Below are 24,080 nucleotides of genomic sequence, written 5' to 3' on the forward strand. Positions count from 1 at the left end.
AGACTTTACATTCAGTGACTGTATATTTACAATAATGAGTCAACAGAATGGAACGCAAGGGGACACTTGACATCCTGGCACATTAATAAAGCCAAAGGGCTTCAAACACTTACGGCCCCTTTCAGGTATTTCCACTTCTAGCTGGCTCTGCTCCACATTGCTGCATTACGTAGACCTGACATTTGTTATGACAGCAGGCACAGCTTGATAAACATATGATGTGTGTGTGCTTGTCTCTGTGCATGTTTCTTTGTGGCGGCCTCCAGGCAAGAATGCTGGCAGGTTGCTGTATTTGCTCTCTATTAACAACCTCACATTTCAGCAAGCATTTTTTTTTAAATATTGGTGATCTGAGATTGCTCCAACATTCAGGTCTTTACGAGTTTTAACATTTATTTACAGAACCCAACACTGTTCATCATTAAAACTTAAGAGGATTTTGTTTTGTGCTTTTGATGCCAGACTCGTTTTGATGAATTTACATTGCGGATTTATTTAGTTTTAACAAATCATCCATTCTTTTATTTATATCTAGAATTTAGCTCTTTAAGAGAGCCGCCACTGTGCCTTCTTTGTCATTTATGATCATGCTAATTTGTCTCTTCTGCTCTTTTTCAAGGACAGTTAAAAGCAAAAGTGCAAATTTTGATTTGGCTCAATGATCACACCACTCTCAACTGAATGTAATCATAACTGTGGGAAAAAAAAACACCAACTTCTCCTGCCTGGCCTAGCGTTAAAATGCACAAGCTTCAGCATGACTGTTCACATCTGCCGTTAAAGTCCATCCTGAGTAACCAGGTCTGAGTCACTTGGTCTACATGTTTGTGACACATTGAATTTATTAGATGGGTCAGCACCACTACAAGTTGTTAAAACCAGCTGCAGAAAAAAAAAAGATCACCACACTGGAAATAAAACAACTGATCCACATTGACTAATTTTAATTTGATCAGCTCTGATTCGTGATTTGCAAGTCAAACACTGTTTTTTTCACCTCCCTCTAAAACAGAAAACATAAGATCTCCCACTGTTTTCAGACATCAGCTGACAGAAGGCAGTCCCTCCGGAAGTTGCCATGTAGCGATCACAACTATTAATGTTAATTCGCTCATCATTCGAACATTTTGAGCAGGCTTGAAATTTTCACCAGTCATAGCAACTTCTCTGCAAATCTGACCAATCACCTTAAAGTTTTCTGCGTTTCCTTCTTTTCTGACCAATCATTGCATTCAGCTGAATTTTTACCAATGCACAAAACCCCCTTCTAAATTAACTTCCTGTTTAAGACGTCTCTTAAAAGTTTAAAAGCTGAACCTGCAGGATCAAACAATGCATTATGGTAAATGGTAACATTTGCCTTTTTTTGTTTGTTTTTTTGCACAAACTATTTTGAGATTTTTCCCCCCCCAGAATTTGCTTATAGAGTGTACACAGATCATGTTGACATCAATGACCAATTCTTCTTTGGCATTTTGAAAACTTCTCAAAATATGATTTATTTGTATTAAAGGTGCCATTTCGATAAGAACTATGTTAAAATACTGTTTTTCCATAAGGTTATCTGCAGCAATTAGTACTTTTTTGTAAAACAATGTTATGGCAAAAATAAAGCTTAAAAAATAGCGACAACCTCAAGGAACTGATTGCTATGCAATAAAATTATTAAAAATAAAATTATTTTCTGACCAATCACTGCACTCGGCTGTGATTTTAAATAAAAATACATTTTATTAAGGTTAACAGCATATGGTATCTCCTTCACTTATAAAGCATCCAACCATAAGATAAAAGAAACCACGGAGAAAGCGAAAGAGAGTGGCTAAAAAGAAGAAAGTAAAACTGAACAATAGACAGCAAGGAACAAAAGATATGGAAATGAAGACACTTGAGTGTCGGAGTCAGCAGATGCCATATCCGAGTATGTTTCAGCACCCTCGTGTGACAGGCACTGACGTCACGCTGGGGGTTATAAAACAGATGCACCCTTGGTACTCAGTAGGGAGATGTCACCTAATCAACAAGGCTTGGTTTTACACACGAGCAAAGACAATGCCTAACAACATACACAGCCTGAAGAACACAATTCTTGACATAAACAGGAAAAGATGTAAAACTACAATGAAAATATTTATTTGATAAAAGAAATGGCATGATTCTCAACACTTACAAAAAAAAAGAGCCTCACATCTGCTGCACTGACTATTTTTGTACCATTACCGATTTTAGTAACAAATGTCCCCATTTCTTCCTTTGAATTTTTCTACTTCAAAAACGTAAAAGGGTAGCTACAGCGAGAGTCTTTATTGAAATGATAATTTAGGTTACCATGCTTCTGCCTCACAGTTAAGACTTTGTCTTGGATAATAAGCCATTTTTCAAAATGCAGCTCCTAAACACTGTTTAATGTTCCTCTCTAAAAGATGTGGTTCCATCTGTAAATAACATTAACAGCAAATAATGTCTACTAGTGGTTTTTATTTTGAGGAGAGCGGCTTTTACGTTGAGCTTTAGCACATGCCTGCGTGTCTTTGCTCATCCTCCTGCAGTTATCAAACTTGCAGACAAATTTCACACCACCACTTCCTTCTTGTCTCCATGGCAATGAAGACTGGTTTTCCGGCCCTGGGTGAAGCAACTCTGCTATGTTGCTCCATTGGACAGGAAGTTGGTGAGAAAGAGCATGCTCAGTCAGCACATGGCATAACCTTGTTTTTCTGAATGTTGACTTGACTAACTTTCAGCAGATGGCACCTTGCAGAAAACTGAGGACAGAGATAATACATCTTGACACAGCACACAAAAAAGCCAGGGCTGGAGGGAAACATTTGAAAAAGAAGAGGAAATCTATGGCTAGATAAGCTTTATTCTGATCATCTGCTTCATCATCTCTAAGTAGAATTTTCCACTGGTAAAATGTGCACTCCCAGTTCCTCCTAAACTAAATCTACATTACATAAAGTCAAGAAGTAGTAACACAATTTCATCATATTTTGAAATGAACAGTATATGTAAATTAAATGTACTACAAGCCACACAACTCTACATCTAATATGAAAAATAGCAGAAGTTGTTGTATTCGTATTCAAGAGATTTCTCTGCAGATACGCTCTGCAGTGTGACAATGTTAAAATTGGTTTTGACACATACAGCTCCTAAGTGTTGTAGATCTTTTTCAAGGAGCTTGCATGTGAGAACAAGCAGTGTTTGAAGCATTCACTCTGGGGAGGATTTGCAAAGTTGTTCTCTCGAGAAGATATTGGAAGAAAAATCAGTGCATGATTTTTTTTTTTTTTTTACAAAACTGTTCCACAAAATGGCCACAAAAGGCAAACCTTGCTTACAGCCACCTCGGTGGTTTAGCCAGCCACATCCTACATGAATTCATCAGTACGGCAACACCAGAGTGACAGAAGCACAGGAGATCTGAATGGAGCGCTGCAGACTTTGTCCACTTTACACCTACTTGTTAACTCTGTTACATCATTGACGTACTTGTAAACACTCCCAATGCTCGTTTAACACGCATAAGGTTTGAGAGGGTTGTGTAATATGTGAACACAACAGCTATTCTTTCCAAAGATTTTACTTTAAATAAGCCAAAGTGTCAGAAAAAAAAGGTTTTTTGCTATACTGTGATACGTTTTACCAAGTTGGATGTTGTGGTGGATGTTGTGGTTGGATGTTTTGTGTTTTTCTTCTTTCTGGAATTGGACACTACCAATACCTCACCAAGCTGCCAGCTTTTTAACAAAAATTAAGAAATCAGATGTTTGAAAGTAGCTAACCTTGAGTCTTTTCCATTCAGCAACAAGATGATTAACCACTGCAAAAAGTTTTGTTATGAGACAAATTCCAATTTGGGGTTGAACAAAAGGGGGAAAAAATCTGATCTTTTTCTGATCTGAACTCTGAACTTTTGATGGTGTTACTGAGAAAATAAGACTAAAAGTTTGCCATTTTCACAATCAGAGTTGTTTAGATTGCGACACAGAGATGTGAAGAGTTTTTAAAAGGAAAATGTTTTCTACAACATCTCGTGACATGTCTGCAATTCACTTAGACTGGATAAGAGCAAGATTTTAAACAGATAACAGTAAGGTTGAGTGGAGTAGCTTCATTCAAGCTGTGCTATTTCAGACTTTTGGGACATGTATCATTCATATACATGATGAGATTGGAAATCCTCTGGAAACCATTAAAGATCAACAATTTTGACAGTACATATTGACACTCTTGTTTTCAGTGCTAACTGTGCTGACACCTAATGCAAAATGCTGAAAACAGTTTAAAATGCCAACCTTTTCATTTTTGCCTAAACTTTAAAATGCTGATAAAATACTGTTTTACAGAATTTACTTCATCAAGGGTTGTTTGAACAAAAAGAGTGTTTAAAAAAAAAGATTATACACCAGAAAACAGCTTACAGATGGAAAAGTTTTTAAAGTGTGTGTCTAGCCATCGAGGAGTTAAGATTTATTTGAAAACGTGGCGCCAGTGGTGACTTAAACATGAAAGTACTCTAGAAGTTGCATAATGCTCAACCCACAATAATCATCAGGGACACCAACATGTCAAATGGTGGACTCATCATGTTTCAATCACAATTGCGGTAATACAGGACACAAACTTTGCTGCTCTAGAGCTCATGTAACTCAACTATCCTTGAGCAGGCAGACAGTTTTTCACCTCCAACTACTCGTGTAGGCTATTTGTGACTTTGTATTAAAGTGATCTTTAAAACTAGCCAATAGATGTACAGAAATTCACATTTGATTCTCACCAGGCTCATAAACAAAGCAACTGACAAAGTCATGTCTTACAGAAGCCTCAAAGCTTTTTTTCACTAACCACAGAGTGGATGTCTTTAGCTGCACCTGATAAATGCACTTAAATGGCTTATAGATTACTTTAAGTGTGCAATGTGCAAAGATGGAGGGTTGGAAAATGTTTAGGCAATTGGATGAAGAATAGGGTCTGTGAATGACGATATTTTGTTATTCTACTTCTTTTTTCTTTAACTCAAAAACACCTAAAATCAAACTGCATCTCAGATTGCGTGTGAAACTTTGTAATCAGGCTTTGTCACAAGAAACTGACAGCCCTGTTTCCTGTGGCTGGGCTTAAAGCTTAAAATAAGATCCTTTACCTCATTTCACTTTTACGTAAATAATATAGTAACATCAATAATCTGGTATTGCCCTGGTTTAGTATCTACATTTTCAAACTATCAAGTTCTCAAAGTGTTTACTAAAAAAATGCTGGCGGTTTCTGACTCACACTGAATAAAAAAAAACTAAATGTTAAACAGAGTGTTAAATTGTGAGAAAATAAAGCATCCCCAGCTCTACAACCCACAAGGGGACCATTTATCCACCGGATGAGATGGCAGCCAGAGTGTTTTAATCTGCCTCATATTTATTTAGTGAGTTGCTGTCTCAGATCACTTTTTCTTTAGTTAACAAACAACAACAGTTTGAATGTTTTTACAACATGGTTATTTTACCACTTAACCATTTTGTATTTGCCATTTCATATATGGACAATGCACTTGAGAGTATAGACCAGTCATGGAGCTTTTCAGCACTTGTTAGTATTTAAACAGAAAATGCGTTCTGGCATATGTAATACTTTGCTCTTGTGGAACAGGAGCTTTAACAATCTATTTAATTTCTTCATAAACATCAGAGTAAATATCTTAAAGACGATTTATCATGATTTATTACTACTCAGCTTCGTAGCTACCACTCTGTAGGGCTTAAGGCAAAAAGGCTTTTCCTGTCTTTCTGCCACATTGACAAAATTCCTCCAAACAATACCTTTGCTTTTCCCTTTCTGACTAAGCACAATCATAAAGGCTGAATATACTTGCTACATTATGGGAGATTAAAACTTCAACTGGCTCATCTTTTTTGTTGGCATTTTGGTTTTTAGCCATAAATATCCAGGTGAGCAGCTGCTAGGAAAGAGATGGACAGAGTTGTGTACCTGTGTCGCTGATGTCCAAAATTGTTTGACAACTTGAGGAATAAAACATCTCAGTTTTTATCCATTTTGACCCAAATGCTTTGGTATTATTTAGTGTCAATTACACTGAAATATTAATAACTTTATCATCCCTATGACCAGTAACTCTTTTGCTTGTTCAGCATTGACGCCGATATTTTGTAGAAGCACTGTAGTGCTTATGTTATGTGCTTATGCAATATGTAGAAATTACATAATGCCTAGTTCACAAAGCCAGATTTTTATGTGGAATTTTGCCGAAAATCTTAAGAACGCCTGAATTATTGGGATAATGTTAAGAGATATTCCTGCCATATGTTGTGTATCTAGAGGGATCTGGTCCACTTGGATGGACGTCAGGACCACTCCAATCTAAAATCAGGGTTATTCAACATGTTTTATTATCTTGGTCTGTGTTCCCTGAGGAGAAATGACAATGCAGCCTGTTGAATGTGACGTTTAGCCAATCAGAAAGCAAGGTGATAGAAACATGGAGCTGAATCCAAGACATACAGAAGACAAAACAGCTGCCAGGGTGCACCAGAAAGTTCGGCGGACATTGGAGACATATTTGTTTTGTTCTTTCTTCTGTTAAATATAGCTCAGAAACTATCGCCATTGCTTCTTCAAATACATCATGTTTGCTTATTTTGAACTCAAGTTTTGTCTCGATAGTTTTTATAAGATATCCTGTCTGACATCTGAATGTTGGCAAGTGTAAATCAGTTTGTTGGCTCAATACGACACACTGTGCGACCAGACCTGTTAAATGTAAGATTTTTTTTTTTTACCATCTCGTGTTGTCTTTCAAAATTCAAGTCCTGAAAATTGGTCGATAAGTTTAAAGTCTTGCTGTGTGAACCACAGCAAGTTGGCATTAACTCAACTTTATCAAAGCAAAAATGTATCCATGCTTTTACAACTACAAACATTTCCTCCTAGCATAGATGCAGTCTGATGCTCAAGTGAAGGAGGAAGGCAATCTTAGACAATATTTTATGCAATTTCATCATATTGCATAAGCACTGTCCCTCAACTAATTAGGAAAAGGTGACATTCACACCAGAGGAAAAAAAGTAACTGCCTTAGTATGAAAGGAATGCACCTTCCGATTGGGTATTTAGCTCTTCTGGCCAAACCTGATTATTTAATATACTGCTTGACTCAATTCTAACAAAATTATCTGCTTTCAGACATATGTGGGAAAAATCTTGTTTCCTCCCATTTTCTGATATGGCAAAGAAACTGGATTCAATGCCATGTTCAGATATATGGCACTGAATGTGCGAAAGCCCTGGAATAAATGGAACGGTACTCAATTCTCATTTTCAGATCAGGCCTCTATAAAAAAATAAATAAAAGGTTGATCCAAGAAATGCTTGATCTAAGAGAAAATGAAAATACTGCCCATGGTATCAAAACAGCAATGTTTTGAGTAAGCAGATACAATTTAACACATGCCTCCAACAACTCATGCAGATATACAGATTAGTGGAGCACAGTACACAATGGTAAAAAAATATTGTTCTCTTATTTGAAACAAAAAGGAAGTTTAGTCAGCAGGAACAAAAGCCCTTTTAAATTAATGTTTGGCTGTGGGACTCGAACAACATCAGAAGATGCCTTTTCAGTCTTTCCCCTAGGGTATCAGGAAGTGAGGTATCACCTTTTTTGTTTTCTTTACCCGGAATCAGTAGACATATTAATGGTGAGTCACTCCAGAAGATATTTATAGTAACCTTCATGCAATACACAGAACGAGACTCAGCTACCTCGATTAAGAGAGACACAGGAAAGATAACATAACATCCCTCCTCTCTGTACCAAGATAAGGTAATATGAAATCTGCTGATCTGCTAGGAAATCATTCAGCTGAAGAAAATTTGAGAAAGTTTTATTATATGCCAGTATATAGAAAAGCTTGTGTCTAAATATGGTAAATTATTTTTTTTATGTTGGTGGATTCATCCAAAGATTATAGAAAAACTACTGTGAATTATGTATGAGATATCTGTATTTTGTTTGCAACGTGTCAAAATGTGAAAACAACTTCAATTATCTTACATTTTTCTGCCAACACAACAATTGCACCAGTTTTTATAAGACCAATTTTACTGGCCTAAAAGCAGTCTGTGGGGTTTCTTGTACTTAAATATGTTAGGCAAGTGACCAACCACGCCAAACTCTGGCTTTAAGAGTTGATATGTTGGCTAGTTGGATTTGTGGGAGGGGGTTGCATTTATGGAACCTGTACATCAGTGCATGTTTTTGCATGTTGCTGCAATCTGGTTGCATTCTCAAGCCTCACCCTGAAAATATTTCATTGCACTGTCTTGTTATTTACAGACTGAGGTTACTTTTGAAATCACTTTAGTGTAGTAAGTAACCCTATAATAATGCCTTCATTAGCCTTCACACCCTATCTCAGTGGCTCAATCTGGTGATTTGATTCAGAATGCCAGTTCTTGAAGAAAGCAAGTAGTACTTTCTAAAGCGAAACAGCAGGAGATGTAGCCTAAAGGCATGAGAAGAAAAGGCGCTGGCCGATTCCCTGCTCCCTAAAATGCAATCCAAGAGAACAGTTTGAACATGCACACACTCCTAATGTGTGCCTCTTCATCACAGTTCTTAAAAACACAACTCAGTGAAAATTATGAACTTTAAATGAGACAACTTTGTGTTTCTAGGCATGTATGAATAAGCAGTGTTGTAAACTGGTGTATTCTTTATTCTTTATTGGTGTATTTTTTTAAGTTTGCAAATCATGCAAACTGCACATTTAAAGAGTTTTGATAGAGAAAATGTAGCTACCAGTTTTTATTTATTTGTAGGTTTGTCTCATTTGGTGTCAGAAGATCAATATGCAGATCTCTCCAGAAAGCGAACTAATACTGAGCAGCAAAGCTGTACGGAGTAAAACCTGCTTTGAACCTTACTTTGCCCCCAGGCTTAACACCACAGCCAGGTGGACAGTAATCCAACCAGACTACAGCTTAGATAAAGAACTACACCTTTGAATCTTCAGAGCTCTTGGCTCTTATGAGGCTATTTTGAGGATGTGTAATCCAAACCTAAGTGTAACCCTAACACTGCACCAATAAGCACCTGCTACTAAGTGAGCATTTGCGGGGCTAAAAAGAATTTAAAAATAAAAAATAAGCCAAATCAAACTTTTGACGATTTCCACAAACGAGAAACACTTCAAAGAATATGCCTCTGTTAAGAATGCTCTTAAATATTTACAATAATGCCATTTTATAATAATATCTTCCATGTTTTGTCTTCTGTTTCAGCAGCATTAATAAATAAGACTCTCGCCATGCTATCATCTAAAATCCATGGCATGGCTGATAAAAAATTCAACAGTGTTCTTTGAAATATGTCTTGTTTGAAATTTCAGTCCTGTGAGCTCAATTTTGTTTAACTTTACACATATTTTAGAAATAATTTTAGCTGGCAGCCATAATATTTTATGCAACAATTTAGCTTAAAACATCTTGTATTTGTTTTTTTCTGCAAAGAATGTGAATAGTATTTAAAAAAAAATCCCAAAAAGCAACTTCTGTCTTTTTTCTCCATGGATGAATTGGTTCAGTTTGGTACCCTTCTGAAGACACAACTCATGTAAACAGATAGCTACAATAAACATACTCTATTTACATTCACAAACTGCACAGCTCTCACCGGTAAACTAAAAATCCAAAAAAGGAAACAAAAAACTGAAAATGAGCAATTTAATTAAAAAGCACCAAGACCTTAAAAAACCCCCACAGCTTGTATTAAAGAATCAGTAGAAATTTTGCATTTTTTGTTGAGGTGTACGGTGCATCGTAAAATATGCAAATTAGGCCAGTTGAAATATAAAATGTGTGATTCAGTTGTGTTAAATCAGAATCTACTTGTGATTTTATCTGCCTTTCACAGAATGACTACTGTAAAACAACGGAAAAAAATAAAATAGAACAAAAAATTTTAACGCTTTATTTACTCATTTTATTTGGTATCAGTTTTCTTCAAGGTACAGGAATCATTGGAATTCATTGCTAGGGTTCCTGCTTATAAAATTTACCTCCTCTTTTAGACACTTTTTAAAGAAAAAACTACTGTATCACAAGTGAGTATTTTGTTGGAATGATTCATTACTTTGCGATTGCATTTGCTACTACATCTGGGTCAACCTCCATATACTGCATTGCTTTAGCTTTGCTGTTAGAGGAAAGCAAAATGGTTTGCTATAAAAGTACCATGCATAAAACATACAAGACATAGTTTACAAAGTCTGATGTCTGTACGTTTGAACACCAAATTATTATCACAACTATGCCCGTCACAAAAACAAATTTTGCCATACGATAAATTGTCCCAGAAGTTATTGCACTAAATGATAATATCGTTATTTTAGGAGCAATTTCCAGTAATATACTAGTAATGGCAAAATAACACAAAAACAAATTCTCAAAGATCAATAAACTTTAGATTCTTATGAACATTTAACACTGGAACTGAAAGACATTTTAAATATCTAAAGTGAGTTAAACAACAAAACTTGTCCTTCAAAAAAAAAAAAAAAAAAGGGCGGGGGGCTAGTTAAGACCAATGCACCAGACTGAAGACTTTTGTCATCCAGCGTTTGGTAGAAAGAAAGAGAGAGAGAGGGAGAGAGAGAGAGAAAAGACAAAAATAATCATGCAAGTGAAAATTAGAGTTTGCTTTAATTTATCACGCAATAAGTTGGAGAATTAACAGAAGCTAAACAGCATACTTATTTTAAAAGGACTTATGCTGCATTTAATTCAGTTGTTAGGACTTTTTGGTTGCATGTTGTGAAAGCACTAGTCGCCACAAAAAGGGATTTAGTTCAGTTTCTAAACCTTCTGCAATCAGATTGGCTTGATAACCATGTTAATATCATAAACTGTATTTGAGTTTATGTGGTTAATAATGGAAATGTAGTTCACTGCGCTGGGCTAATCTAAGGGAAACCACAAGCACTTAGTACACTCAGTAAAAAAGAAAAAAAAGAAAGTCATTTGTCGTTTCCGCTCTAAACTGAACTTTCTATTGCTCATTTCAGTGTTCATGAAAACTTCTGAATTTTGCATGGGAGGGCCTAAGGCAGGACATTTTTGAAACAATGTACTCATGTGCTGCAGATTAGTACCTATTTAGTAGTAGGTATTATAGTGACCTCTGACATTTGCATGTTTTGTACTGCACTTATGAATTTTATACATCCAGCAAATTACAGCTACTGTTGTTGTTCTGGGAACAGCTTCTGAAGTTGACAGTGATAAGCCTGACAGAAATGATTCTAATTCAGTAACTTCAACGTTTGAACTGTTATCTGATACTGATATTCACTACTATTAAAAGTGGTTTGAAGTCACACATATCTTTACTGTAAGTTTTGCTACAATGATCTGTCTAGTAATTTGAAAAAAAAAATTAAAATAAAAAAAAGTTATTTTTTTTTCTTTCAAAATTCACTCAGCTCACTTAAATACATTTTGTTACAGCTGGCCCCAATTTGTGTTCCCTCTTTAAAAAAACTTCCTGGATAGCAGTTTTAAGGAGCTATTGAATATAGACATTAACATTGAAGGAGTGGTACCTTTCATTATATCAATCATTTTAAATCTAATTTAAAAACCCAGTTAAATGCAGCAGGTTAACACACAAAGAAGGATCTTTCTTAATTCAAACAGTTTTGCTTTCCTTCCGTCATCTCTGTGCCACAATCTACTCAGCTTCAAATGCAACACAATAATTGTGCTGTGATGTCAAGTCGAGCAGCCAACAGAAATACAGAGACCTGTTGAGGAAAGCTGTACCATGGAAACAGATTTAAATCCTAAACAATTCAGCTCCCTTCTGTCACCTGAAGTATCTGCTCCAAGACCAACACAACTACTTCAGACTTTGGTCACAACGTTGTCGGACACGAGTGAAATCAGCGCACTACATTGCACGAGCTTTTCATTGTAAATGCAATGACGTTTTTTATTGTACAATAATTTCTGTCGGTACTGTCCGATGTGTTTTTGCAAACACTGCTTATTTGCAACGTAAATTAGGAGGAATGGGATACCCCAATCTTGTGCCCAAGGGAAGCAATATAAGAGAGTTTATTCTACATTAAATAGAACAGCTTGAGATTGATCAAAATATTCTATTTCTTCATTGCTACATTTCTCCATCTACATCTCTCTATCTGAAAGAGAACATTTTAAATTTATTGTCCTGTTTTTCACATGTTACATAACAAAAGCCACTGTTTTTCGCAGAATGGGTTTTGTTTGCAAAGTGGACGTGTGCTTCAGCAAGGGGAAGGAGTTTTCAGAAGTGGGTCACCCAGGGAATCAGTTGTGAAAGAACCGCCTTTGATTATCAAAAACAATATCAGTAAACTTTGAATTAGGTGCATCATTTCAGTATGTTAAAAAAGGAATAGAAGAACCTCTGAGATTGCATGCCTTATTTGGTTTATCATCCTTGTTGTAGGGTGTATTAGCATATTTACAATGGTGCCAGATATACGTGTATGATTTCTGACTATAGAGGTCTGTTTCAGTAAACATTTAGCAAAAGCAGAAAGGAAATCGCTGATAAGATGCCTTGCATGGTCAAATGTTCTTTCCTGATACAGAACTATACAGGCTTGTCCTATATATGCACAACAGGAAGTCAAAGAGGAGTTAACAACCCAAGCAGGCATGCACATTCACTTCAAAGCATACATCAGCACTGAATAATTCCTACAGTACTGAAGTTTCATTACTGTTACAACTCAGTAGATTTGCCATACAGTGACACTGACAGGAGATATAACCACTGGAGTTAGGTCATCACGTGTAACAACACAAAGCCTCGTGGTTTTGACAGCAAATGTGGCTTAAAGTGGAACATCAAAGAGTCGACGGGGGGGGAAATAAGTGTGGATCATCATCAAGGCATTAGACGATTTGACTTACCGAGTGATTGATTCCCCACATGAGTACGCTTAGCAGAGGGTCGCTGGCACGGAAGAGCTTCACTTTCTGAGCGACGAAGTGTTTCTTCTTCGTCTTCGTTTTGCTCGCAATAGATGCGGCGATGCTGGCCGCCGAAGCCATGTTTCAAGCAAACTGGGTGGTTGCTGCAGTCCGTCCGATGGATGATGTGTAGAGAGCGTCTCCGCTTGAAGCTGGCACTGTGGCCTCACGATGTAGTAGTGTTAACACTATTCATTTAGCCACCTAACAAACCGAATGGGCCGAGTGTTCTTTTAATGCCAGGTACAGTTTGGGTTCCGTCTTAAGAAAGGATGAGACGAAGCTAACAATGCTGCTCTCCTGCACCTAAAGCCGTCCTCCGCCTCCCTCAGCCCACATCAACACTCTTCCTTCCTCGACTCGTCTGGAACCCTCACTGAGCTGGCGTTAGCATAGCTAGCTACACGGGACAGCAAGCACTAAGTATTAATATAGTAAAATAATAAATATAAACACTGACAACTGGAGAAGGGTAAATTCCCGTGGGAAACGGCGAACAAGCTAGGTTTTATCTGCAAAAGGGAAGATTAATATGACAAATGAATGACGCTAAACGACTAACCAGGCAAACAGCTATAGTCCTTCCGACCTTCGGTGGCCATATGACGGTACAAAGCAGAAGCAGGCTCCGCCGCTCACTGCCGCTTCGCTACCGTTAGCTCGCAAGCTAACCAGCGCTACGACTAGCCAGCTTTCAAGGTCCTCCTACGCGTTTGTAATCAGTCCGTAGAGATGACAGGGGCGTTTCCTGTCATATCCATGCGCTGTTCGAAATAAAACACCGACCAGCAGATAATACGACGTTAATGTCCACCGGAGGTCAGCTCCAACTCCGCAGCACTGATGTTCATGTGTGCTGCTGTCAAATGACAGCTCGACGGATGGGAGGTGACAGTCCGAGCCGTGCAATGTCTGCTGCTGCGCTGATTCGCCGCACCGCCCTCTCTCCTCAGTCAAGCTTCCCCTGTCTTTCACTAGCACATACCAGTTTTTATATATATATATATAGTCCTAAATTAAAATTAATGTTTAACTACACACCAAACATTCAACATTTAGTGCTTTGTTTTCTATACAGTTTCAAGCTTTTGTTTAAATGGTGATGCATCAGCAGAATCCCACAGGACATTCCCAGGATGAGATAAATCACAGGCTCTCTTTTCAGGAAGCAGCGCGATAATGTCCCTCACTATCAGAGAGGTAATGTCTGTAGAGGTCATTTCGTTTTCTGGTGCATACTACGCTGTTTCCACTGGCACATTGCTGTGTCAGTACCTCTGTAAAAGCTGGAGGCCTCAATGTGCTGATGCTGTTTAGACCTCATTTGTTTTATGAGTCACTCTTCATAGCAGCACATTTAAAACCTGCCTCCCCTGTTGCCTACGCAGGTCAAGTCACCCTCCTTTTTTTTTTTAAAACAAATCACACAAACAAATGATTTCTCAACGTTTGCCTCAACATGCATGCATACTTTTGTTAATAATCACAATAACGGGTTCCTGTACAATCTGAAAACAAAATTGATTTACATTATTTTTATTTACAGACTTTATCCCATGATATAAAAGTTCCATCCATCCATCCAGCCAGCCAGCGAGCCAGCCAGAAACCTGTGGGTGCGCATGCAGCCACCAGCATTAAATCTATAGTCAACTTTCTTGCGTTAAAAATTATGTCAAATAGTCTCATAACTCTGGGAATTGACGTCAGGAATTTTTAGACTCATAACTTTACAAAACGAAATCAATCGTACCGTATCACCATTAAGCCTGCATAAGCATGCCAACATTGTTTGTTGTGTGAGGTATTATGTTTAAATACTAACCTTCCTCTTACCGAAATGAATATTTCAGCCGCTATGCCTGCCTGACCTGGGTTGCCTAGCAACTAAGTGTCAACTTCCTTTTTTTCAGAATGCACGTTCAGCTTACAGGCTGGTCGATTTATTGTTCTAATTATAAAACCTATAAGGTCAATAGAACATCCGTCATAGTGGTTTGTTGGCTACTTCAGGAGTTGGTTTTTATAGTGCAATAGTCGGCTACAGGTTAGCTAAACAGTTTACCTAACTATTGTGCGACCTAAGTGTGTTAAGCAGCATTTGAACAGCTGTTAGCTGTTCTTTAAACAGCAAAATGGGAAAGAAGACGGGGAAGGACAAGGAGAAAGAGGACAAGGACGCGGTATGAAACCCACCTTATAACTTATCCCATTTAATAACTGTTATTTAAAACAAGCAAACAATAAACAAAAACAAACAAACGAACAAATAAAAACAGAAACTGATGGCTATTTTTGATCACATGGATGACCTGTCGGTACCCCTAATTACGATGTAAAAAAAAAAAACAAAACAAACAAAAAAAGAAAAACAACAGCCTATAACCTATATTATTTGAGTGATGTAGCATAATCTTAACTTAAAATGCATTAAAAAAAGCGTGCATTTAAGCCCACGTTCTGTATTCAGTCGTTAAATATTCTCATATAAAGAAATATCTGTTTTAGGAGAGTCACAGTTATTTATTATTATTTCTTGGTAAGCCTTCTCTGACTTATGATTTCTTCAAATTGATCTGAGTTTGCTTGAACATTTAGCTGGTACTAATCCAGCTTTTTATATTTTTCCAAGTGGTCACTGTGTCATGCTGTAAATAAACAGCATGACACAACAGCAGTGACCAATTTCTTTTGCTAATATATGCCACTATAGTAAACATAATGGTAAAGGAGGTTAAAAAAAAAACAAACTCACTGCTATAAAACTACAACAAAGAGTGTGATCTTTGGGACATCAAGTCTAACAACCAGAATGCGATATCTGAATCCCAAATGGGTGTTCTGAATTGATGGGGCATAAAATCCTGCACACTTTGTTTGAATGAGATTACAATTGACCTTTTCAGCATCAAACACTGCAGATGGGTTCTGTTGTGAAACAAAAGATTAATATACAGAAAGCGCCTCATCCCCACTGTTAGATATTGTGGAGAATCTGTGATGCTGTGGGTCTGTTTCCCTTCCAAAGACCAATTAAATTTTTTAGACTTTCATCATGAACTCTACAAGCTCAGAAGAGAAAACTGGTGACCTCTATCAGAAACCAGAAAAACTCAAAGATTATTTTCTATAAAATGTTCTTAGAGGAGACAAAGTGATCAATAGAGGGCTGTTATTGCATTGGCATCAGTAATTTTGACACTGATAGTCACTGATATAAAGAGTTATTTTTAAAATGGATGCATGTACATCCCTGAAAATATGCGTTCCAATTTAATATTTTTACTTCTTTTTTTTTTTTTCCAAAAAGAACATTTTTGTTTCAAAAAGTTTGTAAGAGTACATGTTACTATGTTAAAAAAAAATATTTATTTTCAGGTATTTTTCTCCTTTTTTTCTACAACATATTCCTCCACATATACACATTATGTTTTTTCTTCTTTCTTTTGTTTGTCATAGTAATTCTGTCTTTCTCTGTTGGCACTCAGTTTGAAACTCTGTCTCTAGAAAGTAAAGCCCCAGGAACGGTGGTGTTGCTCTTAAGCTCTCAAGAAGAAGACATTCTGCTAAAAGCAAGTGAAGCAATCCAAAAGTTTGCTGAGAAAGGTAGAAAAAACCCCACCACAGACACTAAATCGAACATTAGTATTTTTTGTGTATTAATATTGGACAGCTATGTTCTATTTAAACTCATATTTTAGAGAAAATTTTCTTTTATTTGTCTGCCTTCAGAGTCAGTTATTCTTTGGTAATAAAACATTTACTCTGCTGCCATCCTTAATCTTTCTTGCTCACTGTCTCCCCCTGTTGTTAGGAGAAGAGAACAAAGTGATGCTGCTGGGATTAGGAGTCCTTGGGCCTCTCTGCAAGCTTATTGATCACAGCAATAAACTGATCAAACGCAATGCCCTCATGACCTTGGGTAATATGGCCACCAATGGTAGGTTCTGTGTAGTTCGTCATCTATGAAATAAATGTAGATGAATTTTGAAGGAATCTGTCTTTTGTCAATACCAGTACATTTTTCTGCCCGTCTTGCTAACCTTTGACTAGATCTACATGTTTTAAATGACTGGTTGACTTTGAATGGCTTATTCATTATTTTAACTAAAAGGCGAAGTTAGCGAAGCTCTGAAAAAAGAGGATTTCATTCCATCGCTTTTACAGAAGCTCACACCTGAAGGTGAGTTGTTTTGATCTTCAAATTTAGTCTCCTAATTATTGTGAAAGTGGTCAAAACATTGAAAGTCTGACTTTTAAGTTAGTTGATGTCTTATTTCTTTCTGACATTTTACTACTCTGTCTTTCTTTCTCCAGAGGATGTTTTCGTGCATGAGTTTGCAACACTGTGCCTTGCCGCTGTGGCAATGGATTTCACCTGCAGAGTCCAGATCAACGCCAACGATGGTATGCCACCTCTAATCAAACTCCTCAGCAGCCCGGACCCAGATGTCGCAAAGAACTCATTGGAGATCATCTTCAACCTAGTTCAGGTGACTCAGAGCTATGAGCCTAGAGAAAATTAGAGGACTATGCTGCAGTAAGCCTTTTCATTTGAAAATATGCCAACATTCGTCAGCATTTAAAACACAACTGAACATATGACTGTAAAGTTTTGTGACCCTCTTCTGACCTCTTTGATTTTGATGAATGAAGGACCTCGAGAACCTCGAGGTGCTGCACGAGCTAGGTGCTATCCCCCCTCTTCTGGAGCTGCTTAAGTCCGACTTTCCTGTCATCCAGCATTTAGCCTTACAGATATTTCAGTGTGTCACTACCGATTTGGAAACACGGAAGACCTTCAGGGAGGAGCTGGGATTTGAGAGGTTCCTGGATCTTCTGGATAATATGGTGAGTATAGTAGTTTGCCCAAAGTATTCACACTCATCCAATCTTTTCGTTTTTATCATGTTTCAGCCATACACTTCAACTTATTTTATTTGAATTAGGATTAGGGTTAGACCAACACAAAGCATCACGTTTGTAAAGTAAAAATTATACAAGATTGTCGACATCTACAATTAAAAATCTGAAAAGTGTGGTGTGTATTTGTATTTACCCTCCGATGAATCGATACCTGGAAGTTGCTTTTTGCTGTTCTGCCGGTGGATGTTTTTGGGGTATATCTCTACCACACTTGCATATCTAGAAATGCTTTGCCCAGTCATCTCTTCGAATGCAGGTTTAGTTCAGATTTGGTCTCTCATGAGCAGAGCACTTCTTTCCATATGTGGTGAACTTCGGAGAGAACTTCTTGTGGCTTCCCGTCACCAGTGTTTTGGACTAGACCGGATTTTATTTAGGGATATCTGAGTAAGGAGGGTTAAATACAAAAATGCCTGGTACACTTCTTAGAATTATTATTTGTAAAATGTTTGAAACCCCCCCAAAACATTTTTTTCCACTGTATAATTATGCACAACTTTGTTTTGGCCATCGCAATTCTAATGGAATATATTGTACCTTTCTGATCGGAAAGAGTCAAAGGGTCATGTTGATTGTGTGAAAAATGTACTTTTGAAAACAACGTCTTCATTTTGTCATTTTTATTAATATTATTGCAATAGGATTAAGAAAGACAGATGTAGTAACAACTATCTAGAACTACTATTTGTATGCTATGACACTGACTGCTTATCCCTTACTTTTTCTTTGCTTCCGTCTCTAAAAGGAGTTTAACGACCTACATGCTGAGGCCTTGCAAACAGTGTCAAACTGTCTGGGTGATATTGAGACTCTTCAAATCATCCACCTTAACGGGGGGCTTACGAGGCTGGCGGAGTTTGTCCTTGCACCAAGCAGTCCCGAAATCCAGTCCATTGCAATCAAATGCATCACAAGGGCAGCTCAGAGTTGTAAGAACGTTAAACAATTATGACATAAGGAACATATTTAAGGAAATTTAGAACGCACTCATAGTAGCTGCTGACTTTCTTTGATGTTTGCTCGGATGTTTCTGAATGTAGCCGAAAGCCGCGAAGTTTTCCACGAGCAGATGATCGAGAAAGTTCTAGTAGAGCTTTTGTCTGCGGCCGATGACAATGTGAAAGCTTCCGCCTGTCAGGCTATCGCAGCCATGAGCTTCCACCCTTGCAGCAAAGACCGCTTCAGAGAGTTGGGTATGTAAAAATACACAGACTATAAACAGTCACTGGATCGCAGCAGCAATTACATACTGACTGCAAGGACACCTGAATTTAGTTGGTTTTGTGTGTTTCAGAGGGCGTCCCCATTGTGGTGCAGCTGCTGAGTAGTGAGAGCTCGGTACTGAAAGAGGCAGCGACCCAGGCTCTCTCGAGCCTCACACATAGCAACGAGGCCAATGCGCTGTGAGTGACAAACATCCTGACCACTTTTCCTCCTGCATGTGTTTCAGTAGTGACTTAGAGACATTTACTAAACAAGGATTACGTTTCATGAAGTAAACCACATCCTAATACGCTACCATGCTTAAAAAAAACAAGCAAAAAAAGAAACAAAAAAAAAAAACAGTGGAAATGCAACAATACATAAACAGCATACTGATTAGTGAAACCTTTGAGATTTGATTCCTTTGTACAAACAAGCAAGACAATAAAGATAAACTGCCGTCCGACAACAAAAAGCTTTGCAAAACAAAAAACATACTTTTAATGAAAATTACTAATTGGGCTCAAGAAGATTTATGAAATCCTTGTCGATGTATAGCATTGAAAAGAATGCAAAAATAAAAGAAGACCAAATAATGAGGCAAACGATGAACAAGTTTAAATACTTTTAGAGGGACAGTTTGTTTTTAGGCTAGATACCATTTCTTTCTTTTCATCTTGTTTTTTTTCTGTGAATTTTTATCACATTTCTCCTGAAACCTGTCACCTAGTCAATTATTTTCTTGCTTCTTTTTCCATCATACCCTCATTACTCTTGTTCTCCAGAAAAACTCTGCATCATCCATCATCGCTGGCTCATTAAACACTTCCGTGCTTTACTTCATTTCTCACCTTACTCCCACCTTGAATACATCCAATTCATTGACATCCTTTTCCTGTTTTTGTTCAGATTCTTTGCATGTCTGTACTTGCCAGAATGAGACACATGTCAAATATGCATTAGATAGTCTGTGCTTGCAGGACACCAACATGGAGACTGCAATGTCCGTAACAGTCAGTTAGATTTCATTGTGTGCTGAGCACCCCATCTACTAACATGGTATCTTCCAGTGCAGTGTATGAGGCAGGGGGCCATGAGATCCTCATCCAGCAGCTCTCTGAAAGCTCTGCAAGCACAGTGGCCAGCTCTGCTGCCACTATTTCTAATATGGCAGAACAGGAGATCATCCAGTCCAGCATCCTGACACTAGGAGGCGTACAGGCTCTGGTTGAACCCTTGAAGTCCACAGATACACAGGTCCTGATGTACACTGCCCTGTGTGTGGCACAGCTGGCCTGTGACAACGAAGAAAGGGACAAGGTTTGTCTAATGAATGATCCCAGCTTAGAGTGATGCAAATAATGGGACATTGGTTTGTTTGTTGTTTTTTTATTGTCAAGAAAAAATTACAAGTACCAAAGTAAAATTAATAATATTCCTGCTGCTTTCAACTAACAAAACACCGTGCCCTGCAAAAGTACTCAAACCAACACCCAAGAGGCCAATAGTAACTCTAGAGGAACTGAAGAGACTCAGCTTAGATGGGAGAATTTGTTTACTGGACTATTTTTATGGGGGGAAAAAATCAATAAAGGCCTCAAATGGGGTATTTTAAAAAAAAACATAGCTAGAAGAAAGCAATCACCCAAATAAGGGCTTTTTCATGTGTGCCATAAGCCTTATTGCAGACATACCAAACAAGTGGAAGGTGTTTCGTCCACGTTAAACCAAAATCAAACTTGGCCACCTTGCAGCAGAATGATAGCGACAGAGGAACAAGAGAATGTTTCCATAGTATAAGATAAAATTACTTTTTCCACTAAAATAAGTTCCTAGTGCTGAATAATTAATTTTAAGTTTATTTTTTTCTTATTTTTAAAGTGCATTAAGATATTTGCACAGGAAACTAAACCAAAAATACTTGCTAAGATTTTTGCTTTTGCAGAGAAGGTTGTTCTGCTGAAAGGTGGCCAAGTTCGATTTTGGTGCTGATTTGTTTGGATTGAAGTATCCCAGTCAGAGTCCAGATCTGATGTTCATAGACACTATCCATTCAAAATGGCAATTTCATTCCACAATTATTCCCTACTTTGTATTATTCTCACTCAACAAAATGAACAAAATTTTCATGCTAAAATGTAAGAACATGTGAAACAGTTTAAGGGTGAGAATACTTTTGCAAAGTGCTGCATTTAAACCACATAAATAATTTAAAACAGCAACTCGTTTAGCATATTTTAAAAAAATTCTTTCCCATGATGCCTGAAACTCTACCTCTTGTTTGAAAACAGTTTCACAAAGCTGGAGGCCTCGAACCGCTCGTCAATCTGCTGCATTCCAATGACAAAGAGGTGCTGAGACACGCGTGCTTCGCCGTGAACGTTTGCGCTGGGGATACAGCTTGTGCTGTGACGATGTGCAGACTTGGGTAAAACACAGATATAACATATAGCAATAAAAATTCAACTATAATTCTGAATATTTATGGCTTGAAATTCAGAAAAGGCAAAGCTTTGTTTAGTTACAACATGCTGAAGCTGGGCATAATGTCTTAATTGTAGTTTTTCAACCAGCCAGCAGGTGGTGGCATGGTACAATATACTGGGTCTTTTAATATGGAAAACTATTGTTCGTATGTGTACTGAACATGTTTTCCCTCATGATTATTTGTCTCAGGGCCCTGGAAATACTTCAGGAAATCAACCAGTCAGCAAACCGTAGGAGCAGTTTCAGCGAGTTGGCCACGACCAGCCTGCTTAACTCCAACTTGCCTGTTAAATACAACCGGCTGGGACGATTGACTGCAAATGACATTATTACAAGCAACTTCTTTGATGCTGGGCAGGTTTGTTTACTAAAATGTGGAGGTCCTGAGTGACAATGAAGAACAACGTCAACAGGGAACAAGACAAATCATCTTGTTCAATGCCAATACCTGCTTGTGACCAAAAACACAAATAACATCAATTGACACCAAGTTGCCTGGGCTAAAACTTGGTTTATTCAACCAGCTGTTTCCCTGGAGTTCTCAAGGACAGTTACTCAGGTTGTCTTCGTCTGATGTTATAATCTTTTTGATGATCTGAAATATTTAGTATTGACAAAAACACAAAAAAGGCAAAAACACTTTTTTACAGGGGTGCACACTTGAAAATGATAATACTAGATCATTTTTTTTCCCCACTTGGCTCTCTGAACAACAACCAAAATATTAGTCAGATATTATTTGTTATTGTCATTTCTTTTTTTCTTTTTTTTGCCGTCTTTAACAAAGAACAAAGTACTACCTTATCACCCTTTGATGTATTTCTCTCTGTTTCATACAGGCTTGTGTGGGTGAGCCGTTTCTGACTTTGGAGGAGTTGATCAGCCAGCCACTCAACCAGCAGCGGGCGATTATTGTTTTCAACGTCCCAGTAGAGTATGAATCTTGAAAAATGCTATAATTTTGTCACTTAATAGATTCCAGTTTTGCATTGTAGAATCTTGTCAAAACAGAGACGTGCAAAAACTCTTGGATCAAAGACTGTGTTGTGGTAAATGTATGGAGCTGAACCCAGTCAGACTATTTCGTAGAATCATTTGTTTATTACAAAAAAAAAATAACAAGTTTAAGAATTAATTTGGAATTAGCTACAAAGCTATTCATATCTCATTATTGTTTCTGAGGTCACCCACCCTCCCCCTGGCTGCGCCAATCCTATGCTCCACTTTCCCTAGGTTTTTGTTTCTTTTTTTTCTTCTCCCCTCTTGCCTTCAGTGTGCCCCATCATTGTGGACTCACTGGGTAAATGATCCCCCTTTTAAGATGCCAAACACTCAGAGCTATTTTGTGTAGACCAAGGAACTTACACACATAATTATGAACACACACTGAAGGTGTGTTGTATTCATCTAACCTACAAACATTCAGTGTAGGATTCCAGAAATCACACTTTATGTGTTGCAAATATTCTACCTCATTTACTAAACACTCTACATGTAAGAACCCAGTAACACATTGTGCAATAAAAAACTGCGCTCAAGGCACCTCACATTCACTTCTTCTCTTTCCTAGAATGCAAAAGAAAAAAAAAACACCACATTCATTCCTAAGCAGCCTGTTGTGTAATCCAAGCTTAGGTTTGTCCAACTCAAGTTAAACTTAGCATACATCCCGCTGCAGCTCGGTTGGATTTTTGGCTTCTGCTTCATTCTCGTTAGAAATGCAGTGCGTGGTTAAAGCACAAACATTCTGTGTTTTCAAAAGCTTTTTGGATCGGTTTCTTTGGGACACAGTCACAGTAGCACCCAGCACAAATAGTGGCCTCTCTGGTAACTACTTGTGGAAAGCATTCAGATAAATGTGTATCTTTCATCGCAGTAATTTTACACAAAAGGGAAACTCTCATCTGGTAAGAAAAATCAGTTTGATTTATAATTGTTTTGGAAAAAAAGAAAAGAAAAAAAAAGATTGGTGCCACAACCACTGTTCCTGTAACAATACTTGACATGCAACTGAGTCTTTGGGTCTAAGGTTTTATTTTCTGTTTCCTGAAGGAAACTGAAATTTCAGATTAAATTACATAGTTTAAATGAAAAAAAGTTGTATTTCTAAAACATGTGGAGTTAAAATGTAAGCTTATGCACTGAAAAAGGATGAAAAACACCATTGAATTATAGGAAAGGGAACACCATCACTTGTCACTGTAATACTCATTTTGTAAGTATAAGCTTTTAGGAATGTGGTTGTTTTTTAATTCAATCAATTTTTGTTTTTTTAGTTTTACTTTTACTAGTGTTTTAACTAAAACTCAAATAAAAGAACAACTTTGAGAAATACAAATAAGATTTGCAACATAGAGCAACAGTGACATGTGGTGAGGTTCATTGCTGGTGAGGCACTGACTTAAGACTTATATGTATATATACATA

General features: G+C 37.5%; 2 protein-coding genes across 5 annotated transcripts in view; one reads left to right on the top strand and one right to left on the bottom strand.

The window, feature by feature from the left end:
* pip4k2aa (phosphatidylinositol-5-phosphate 4-kinase, type II, alpha a) overlaps nucleotides 1-13,955 on the bottom strand; it is a 30,539-nt gene extending 16,584 nt beyond the window's left edge. For 2 of the 4 annotated variants that reach the window (XM_015034726.1, XM_015034725.1), the window contains exon 1: nucleotides 12,978-13,954. In XM_015034726.1, the coding sequence (XP_014890212.1) occupies nucleotides 12,978-13,118 (141 nt within the window). In that variant the 5' untranslated portion in view covers nucleotides 13,119-13,954. Of the gene's footprint in view, nucleotides 1-12,977 lie in introns of all 4 variants that reach the window. The other 2 variants (XM_015034727.1, XM_015034728.1) reach the window with 2 other exon arrangements.
* Nucleotides 13,956-14,946: 991 nt separating this feature from the next.
* armc3 (armadillo repeat containing 3) overlaps nucleotides 14,947-24,080 on the top strand; it is a 26,383-nt gene continuing 17,249 nt past the window's right edge. The window contains exons 1-13 of the mRNA XM_015034724.1: nucleotides 14,947-15,220; nucleotides 16,526-16,643; nucleotides 16,852-16,977; nucleotides 17,152-17,220; nucleotides 17,355-17,530; nucleotides 17,694-17,888; nucleotides 18,709-18,892; nucleotides 19,004-19,156; nucleotides 19,258-19,366; nucleotides 20,237-20,486; nucleotides 21,458-21,594; nucleotides 21,843-22,011; nucleotides 22,493-22,587. Of these exons, the coding sequence (XP_014890210.1) occupies nucleotides 15,173-15,220; nucleotides 16,526-16,643; nucleotides 16,852-16,977; nucleotides 17,152-17,220; nucleotides 17,355-17,530; nucleotides 17,694-17,888; nucleotides 18,709-18,892; nucleotides 19,004-19,156; nucleotides 19,258-19,366; nucleotides 20,237-20,486; nucleotides 21,458-21,594; nucleotides 21,843-22,011; nucleotides 22,493-22,587 (1,829 nt within the window). The 5' untranslated portion in view covers nucleotides 14,947-15,172. The remainder of the gene's footprint in view (nucleotides 15,221-16,525; nucleotides 16,644-16,851; nucleotides 16,978-17,151; nucleotides 17,221-17,354; nucleotides 17,531-17,693; nucleotides 17,889-18,708; nucleotides 18,893-19,003; nucleotides 19,157-19,257; nucleotides 19,367-20,236; nucleotides 20,487-21,457; nucleotides 21,595-21,842; nucleotides 22,012-22,492; nucleotides 22,588-24,080) is intronic.

Source organism: Poecilia latipinna, unplaced genomic scaffold (assembly GCF_001443285.1).
Source record: "Poecilia latipinna isolate Pla-1442-1.1 unplaced genomic scaffold, P_latipinna-1.0 Scaffold309, whole genome shotgun sequence".
NCBI classification, from domain to species: domain Eukaryota; kingdom Metazoa; phylum Chordata; class Actinopteri; order Cyprinodontiformes; family Poeciliidae; genus Poecilia; species Poecilia latipinna.